This window comes from Somniosus microcephalus, chromosome 2, assembly GCF_052327205.1.
Source record: "Somniosus microcephalus isolate GS21.2 chromosome 2, FLI_Smic_1.0, whole genome shotgun sequence".
NCBI classification, from domain to species: Eukaryota; Metazoa; Chordata; class Chondrichthyes; order Squaliformes; family Somniosidae; genus Somniosus; species Somniosus microcephalus.
In genome coordinates, this window is record NC_140988.1 from 248526313 (window position 1) to 248534538 (window position 8226).

The following is an 8226-nucleotide window of genomic DNA, read 5'->3' on the forward strand; positions in this document are numbered from 1 at the left end:
AAAAACTTATAGAAAACGGCTCCTGATTTTTGCCGTTAGATCGAGTATTCCGGACATACAACCTCCGGATAAACCAAAGTTTCCTGTATATACATGGGTGTTTTAGATGTGTCACAATAATAAGTTACTGTGCAAGTTCTGATGCACATATAAAATTATTTCTTTGCAGCACTTTCCAGTCTTGCCCATTTTTGCCTGCAGCCTGCCAACTGGCCTTCTCAGTTCTGATGAATGGAAAAAGACTTAAATCTGAACAATGGGTGTCTGTGAAAGAGATACTTTGTTGATTGCAGGACTGCTTTGTGCTGGGGGTGTGGGTATTCAGCATATGGCTGCCAGATGGGTACAGTGGAGCAACCTAACTAAATGTTGCCATGATGAATCCATCCTGGGCATCCCGGCAGCATTGTGCGCTGGTGCTCACCTTGGTCCTCATCTGAGGTCCAAGGTGAAACAGCTTAAGCGGCACCCATGCTGATCTGATATATGACAGTTTAAAGTGGCGATCAGACACACAAACCTGCAAAATAGTGAGTGACCTCTCCAGTGTACTGAGAGTGACCTCCAAAATAGTAGAAACCACCTCCAAAGTACTGAAAGCAAACTCTCAGAACAAGTGCTGAGAGAATTTTTTTTTAAACTAAGGCAAGGAATCAGGTGTGAGGTCTATTTTTGCCTGTCATTTGTTCAGCCCTCTCACTTGCTTTCACTGGCGAGGTCCAGGAAGTTCGGGAAATCCGTGGACCCACAATGAAAGTTGAAAACCCATGTTAAAAAACCTGTTAACTACCTCTTAATTGCTTTCAATTGGTATCCCGCCTCTCCCGAGGGGGTTTCTCGCACACTCTCCAGTGAAATGCGGAAGTCAGCGGGTTAGAGCCGGCTTCAATTTCAGCGCTTATTAATATCCACCCATTCACAAACCCCACTCGCTGCTGCTAGTAAAAAAAATCCTCCCATAGTGTTTCCTGTTGCATGGATTTAATTTGTTTACTTTCAGGATTGCTCTCATACCTTTTTTTTGGTTAAAGTAAATACAGCATCAATGAATCCACTAGGAATTGTTAAGACTTTCCAAACACACCTTTTATTGGCCCTTTACAGGAGAGAGACAGAAGAGATATTCATCTCATCAATCTTGCCTGGATTTGAAGCCAGGGTCCAGAGGTGAAAGGTCATCACAGCACCCAGTCCTCACAGCAATACTTGCTAGGCAGTATCACTTTCCATGACGACGCACTGCCCTCAGAGAGTCAAAAGAATGTAATCAAGTGCTAGGAGTGAATTATATCTTTTGGACAAATACACCTCTGCCTACATTAGAACATGAGCCAGACACACTCTCAGATAAACTTCAGGTTGGGAAAACACGGCCTTAAAAAAAAATATATGTAATTCAAATGCAGTGTTGCCCTAAATCTTAATTTTGGGAAAGCTAAAAGTAGAAATGCAAAATATGATAGGGTTATTTCAAATTTAAGTGACAATCCAACGTAATATCCATCAGCTGTTCCTTTTATGAAAGCAGTAGTAAGCTGAGACATCCCACTGAATTGTCACCATGGAACCTTTTGGTATTCACTACTTCAAAATTGATACTGAACTTGTCTGAAGTCATCCTGGTAAAATATGGAACAGCTAAGGGAAGCTGCTCTACCAAGGAACTGTAATATCATCATCTCAATTTGGCTGGACCTTAATAACTATTTAGCTCAGTAATCAAGCTCCATCCCGAGTGGTGTTTGGCTTTTAATTGAACAACTTTTTCTTTCCACAATGAGTAATGTGTTTATTGCTATTCATTTCTTGAATGTTTCAGCTACTTTTGTTCACTCTGTGATTCCCAGGTAGGACTCTTTCCTTCCTAGTGCATTTCTATTGAAGACAGAACACAGACTAAACTATACATTCAATTGAACTGTTCATCAACAAATTTGTGACATAACCCTCACTGAGACTTTAATTTCTGTATTCATTTTCCATTCATGCATTAACTGTATTACCAAGGGCAGGAACTGGAAACTGAAAGTGCAAATGTTTTTTTTTTAAGTGGCATAGATTGTCAATCCATTCAAATGAACAGAACTGTCTCTTTTAAAGAATGAGACATACAGAAACAGGGTTACACTTTTACCTAACAATTGTATTATCAGAAACAAATGAGATATAGCCGATCTGGAGTGGTACAACTTTGCTTTGTCTGCTATAGGATCTCTTACCCAATTAATTCTGAAGTATCACAGGGTCCTTTTCCTGCTCAAGTCAGATCCAATGTTAACTTAGTCTGAACTTGCTTAAAGCTACACCACCTCAATTCTAAGAGGCATTGTAGTTGAATAAGCACAGGTTTCATTCGCTGGTCTCTGTTACAATCTGTGATAATGACATGCTGTGATCAGAGAAATCAGATATGAATCAAATATGAAATGAGATTGTGCCTGGAACATCTGAGTTGCAATGGTTTCATATCTGCTTAATCCCATTTTCTATACAGATATAATGGCAGACTTTATAAGAAGTAATTTAATGGTTAAGTGTGATGTGACACCCAATCTTAGACCAACCAGACCTGCAATATGGGCTGCTATAATTAGTTTGTATCCCTGGGTTAGGGATTGGGAAAAAAAATCAACCAGGGTCCCTTTCTCTGACCTTTATGCAGAGAATCACAATGCAAAATATGTGCCTAAGACACGTAACAAAATTGGCCGATAACCCCCCACCCCCTTCACCCACTGTAGCAGAATAGCGTACCAACATTCACTATCTAAGCTCATGCCTGAAAAATGGCTACTTGGGAGCGGTACTGCAGAGCTTCCAGTTTATGCAAAACTGCACCCTAATGTGAGTCAATGTCTTCAGGAAAAAGGTAAGTGAGGGAAAGTCATTCAAAATAACTTCCAGTAATAGTAGTTCTATACTACAAGTGATTAATATGAAAGAACCTGGCATTTTATGCAGTAACATTTTCTTAGACTGGTGTTTTGCTATAAGAGTTTTACCCAGGAACTAATGAGCTTACTTTGTGAAATGTGACTTACTTGTCACAAACTGAGTAATGAACTGTGTTGTATGTGTGCAGCTCCCAGTGGCCCACCATCTACAACTATTGCAGCTTCATCAAACGCAGTAAGTGGTGGGGATCAAGTCAATGTGACCTGCACAGTGCTGGGAGACCCAGACCTACAGGTGGACTTCACTTGGAAATATCCAGGACAGCAAGTAATATGTTTTTAATTGCTCAATTTCTAACTCATTTTATTCTCTCTTTATTAAACAGATTTTCATACATCAGAATGGGAGTCAAGGTCCACATGTATTTCTCTAAACTACATTGTAAATAGTACTAAAGCTGATGTGTGAAGGGTCAGATTAGCATAAGATGGTCTATTATTTACACATTAGTCTGTTAAATTTAAATGTTTGCAACATTTCTGGAGAAAATCCGGATCTTAAGTGTGTTTTCTCTCTGAAAAGACACATCCTTTCCAATAGCTGCATTACAACAATGACTACACTTCAAAAAGTACTTCAATGGCTATAAAGCGCTTTGGGACGTCTGGTGGTTGTGAAAGGCACTAAATAAATGCAAGCCTTTCTTTCTTTCTTCTATAATTGTGAGACATTCCTGGAGTAATGCGAATTCTATACCATACTGAAATTAAGAGTTTACAATGAGCTGGTCTTTCAGTTTCAAAACATTAAAAAAAATTCCAGCATTGCTGACATTTATTGCTAAAAGTAGGGTACCATTTGCGAGCAAATTTTGGATTTGCCTAAATTAATTTTTCACAAAAATTACTAAAAGTTTAAGGAAATCTAAAAAGGGGAAAAAACATTCTTTAATAGAAACAAGGAAATAGTCAGTGGAATAGATACAGGATACATTCAGCAAAGCTTCATACACTGCTTCCCCTGCTTGTAGAATTCTTTCCGAAGTAGTCACGATGTAATACAAAGGCAAAATCCAGAATGATACCCGGATTTCAAGGGTTCAGTTACGAGGAGAGATTACACAAATTAGGATTGTATTCCCTAGAATTTAGAAGGTTAAGGGGTGATCTGATTGAAGTTTTGAGGATATTAAGGGGAACAGATAGGGTAGATAGAGAGAAACTATTTCCGCTGGTTGGGGATTCTAGGACTAGGGGGCATAGTCTAAAAATTAGAGCCAGACCTCGTAGGAGTGAAATTAGGAAACACTTCTACACACAAAGGGTGGTAGAAGTTTGGAACTCTCTTCCACAAATGGCAATTGATGCTAATTTTAAATCGGAGATTGATAGCTTTTTGTTAACTAAAGGTATTAAGGGATATGGGCCAAAGGCGGGTATATGGAGTTAGATCGCAGATCAGCCATGATCTCATTGAATGGCAGAACAGGCTCGAGGGGCTGAATGGCCTACTCCTGCTCCTATGTTCAAAATACTGCGGATGCTGGAAATCTGAAATATAAACAGAAAATGTTGGAAATACTCAGCGGGTCAGGCAGCATCTGTGGAGAGAGAAACAGAGTTAACGTTTCAGGTCAGTGACTTTTCATCAGAATGAATATTGTCATCATGCTATATTGCCCTTGTATATACTAGGGTTGCTGGAACAGGCATCACTACAGGAAATCTCTGACCTTCCTGTTTGCTTCCTGTACAATTTCTCAGTGTTCTGCTGTGTTCTACCCTCTTAATTACAAGTACAGCACAATACAAATAATCAGATGCAGGAAAAGAGGAAAGAAACCATCAGTGAAGGATAAGCACACTTGTTTACTCGTATGCGAGCAAGTTACTTTGTTATTTTAGCTACGGTAAAACTAGAACATGACTCACCCTGCTGAATGACATTTTCCACCCCTGGTCCCAGTGTAGCTGTGAACTTAAATAAATAGAAATGCATCTTTCCAAAACAGTCCTGTAATGTTTTCTGGGAGAAGTTGATGAAACTGAAAACTATGAGCATAAGGGCCTTTCGCTGTTGATCAGTGAGATTTGTCAAAATAGTTTTTGCTAATTCAAAGATCTGAAGAGATTGGCATTACATTTGAGCCATTGAATGTACAAACTTAACATTTACTCAACAGTGTTTTCCTCTGACAGAGGGAGTTGGTTATTATGCTTAGTCTGATACGACTTAGAATTCTGATTTTTTCACCTACTTAGCTCAGGAATGCTGAAGTGAGTTGTAGTTTCCCCACTATGGCCCCAGCTGTGATAGTGCAGAGGAGAGATTGATTCTGAGATCTGCCTGATCTTTATAGCTCAGTATCAGACCCTTATATTTATTTATTTTTAATATCTAATGTGACCTGACTGACATAACCCATTCTAGGTTATGTATTTGGACATGATACAGATGACATTTTCTATATTCAAAAGAGCTCTGATGTATATTATCTAAAACTTTATAACTGTACATTTACAAAGATAAATCTAAAAGTGAAGCAATAAGCTGATGTTAACATGTTGTACCACAGCATGGATGGATACAGGTTCATGCATGTGACTCCTCACACAGGGGGTGGCCTTGATCTGAAATGTGCTATCAAAGGGAGAAAACAAAGGGTGAGCAGTCGTTTAGCACAGTTAGGAAAAGAGAGCCAGTCTCATATACACAGGCCAGTCTCATATTGTGACAAACACAGGTCATTATCATATACTCCTGGTAGCCAGTGAAGGCGGATCATTGGCAGAGACCTGCTTGTCCACTTATCTGTGAAATGGTACGTGGCACTGGGGAACGGAAGGAAAGTAAGAAGTGGGTAATTGTAGTCATTTTCAAAAATACATACTAAAGATGTGCCAATGTGTTTTTAGATTGGGTTCTTTCTATTAAATCTATCACTGTTGCTACATTGATATAACAGAAATCAAGGTGTGTCTGATACTAGTTTTACTTTAACAGGATGAAAGGCCGGTGATCATCACGGAAAAATGGAGACTAATAGATCGAAATAATGGAAAAACTGTCAGACTGTCAAAGAGTATTCTATATGTTGATGATGTTGAAACTATTGATATAGGGGATTACATCTGTACGGCTCGAAATTTAATAGGAGAAACTACAGTGGCCACACGAGTGTTTTCTTATTACTAATGGAACCCATATCTGGTGACATTTTCCCCAGTGGAACATTCAAACTAACTTTAACTATACTCTATGTGAAGAATGGCTGTATGCCAGATGGAGTGTTGTATCCTATTTCTTAAGTGAATTCTTATGTGGAATGTTTGTTTCTTCTCTCTTGCTGCAGGACTTGAAATATTCTAGGTGCAGCATCCCAGTTTAAAAAGGAAAATGGAGATAACCCAAATTAAGTTTAACATCAGCCCTATCTATCAGCAGACTAATTACTGAGATATCATTTATATTACTTCACGATATGACATAAGCATCTCGACACCAAAGCCTTGTTATGCACAGTATTTTTTTTTTGTAACAGGACAATCTCTGTAACAACACAATAAAACTTGGGGAACTGGGTGGCACAGTAGGTTACCATATTGACCTTTCACCCCTGGGTTGGAAGCCAGCCCAGACTGAAGAAATGGAAGTGTTCTCTATCTGTTGGTTGCAAGTGAAATGTGTTTGGGCTCTGTCAACCCAGTTTTGGTTGCACAGCACTAAACTAGCACTAATTTGGCAATAGTAGTCAGAATGTATGTGATGGGAAGCAGAGGATGTTCTCTGAGCTTGTGTGTAAGGGAGCCAAAGTCTGCTGCTGGTTACACCTGACCCCAAGGTATTTGATGCTGGCTGAAATGTTGTGTTCCATTTCTGAGCATTATCATCTCGCATCTGGCACACAAAATTCACAATGAATGAAAAGAAACCTACATATATTTTTTACCAATAAACCTTTCCATTACTTACTTAACCTTTACCACCGATCCAGGAGCTGAGAAAAGGCAAGCACACATTAAAGGAAAAGCTAACTATACACTTCCTCTAAAAAAAAAAAAAAAAATCTATTTTGATATTTTGGAAAAGAGATTATCACATTTGGAGAGGAGATAATTACACATTTGAATAATTTAAATAGTAGGATTATACTTTTATGAAATCGGAGTTATAACCAAATTACAAATGTATAAATGATGCATGACTATGTAAAACAATTTACAGCTTTTGGCAGGACTGCTGCTGTGTGTTGCACAGATTACTTTATAGTATTAAATGGGGTGGTCCGAAGGAATTTGCTTGTCAGACCCACCTGTCCAGCAATCTTTGTGTTTCCACTAGTCATTGCTTTTGTCTGAATAGCAGCAGCTTATATTGGAGTAGCAGAACATTATTTATTACTTTACAAAATAGTTTAAAGAAGACCAGTATATAGCAAACAAAATTAATGAATGTTTTTCGCTGCAGACCTGGGCTAACAATTATTTGACTGTTCACCTTGCTGTAGCTTATTATTCCAGGTACAAAATGTTTCTTTTCATAAATAGGCCTCAGCCAGATGAATAATCAAGTAATTGTAAGTTTTGCTCTGCAGAGAATGGCTTAGTTATTAAATGCTAATGATAATGTTTGGTCGTTATCCTGTTAGTAATTACTGTTTACATACTTTGTTCTATTCCATGTAGCAACTATTAATTATTTCATTGTAAAACATTTTTAAAGCATTCTGATGGATTCAAAGCAACTTGGTACCACATTATCTTGTAATGTAACATTAATTGTTTTATTTCTGTTGAGACAATCACATTTTTCAAGAAATAATATTGTTAAATATTTTTAAAAATTGACAAACTAATTCCCAGTAGATGATACTAACAAATAGCATCATTCAATATATGATTATATTATGCACTTTTGTTATTAAATTTAATGATAAAAAGCTACCAAGTTGAATTTGTTTTTTGATTTTTTTCTCTCTCCTATTTTGAAGACACGACATGCTGAGAAAAAGGAGTAAACTTTAGGAGGCTCTACTCCTGGTGCACTGTCCCGCTTGACGGGAGTGTGATTTACAGAATCGAGTAGCGGTCAGCGTGCCTGGTTTGAGGCACTCTTAATTTTTCGGTCATTACAATTAAGTCAGAGTTTTCTAGATGGGAATGCAGATCTAAGACTCAGGCGTTGAGACCATCACCCCTGATTCACAGCACTCCTGATTCTGTGATCATTTATTGTAACAATCGGAAAATTGGGAATGGTGCAAATCAGGTGTGCCAACCTTTGCACCTGATTCTCCGATCCACAATCCCATTGAGCAATACACAGTTTATG

The 8226-nt window shown here is 38.2% G+C and overlaps 1 protein-coding gene across 1 annotated transcript in view; it reads left to right on the forward strand.

Annotated features, from left to right (window-relative positions):
- Positions 1 to 7855, forward strand: part of pdgfrl (platelet-derived growth factor receptor-like) — a 32972-nt gene extending 25117 nt beyond the window's left edge. Inside the window, exons 5-6 of the mRNA XM_085970774.1 lie at positions 3083 to 3222; positions 5899 to 7855. Coding sequence (XP_085826900.1) covers positions 3083 to 3222; positions 5899 to 6090 — 332 coding nt within the window. The 3' untranslated portion in view covers positions 6091 to 7855. The remainder of the gene's footprint in view (positions 1 to 3082; positions 3223 to 5898) is intronic.
- Positions 7856 to 8226: the final 371 nt, after the last annotated feature.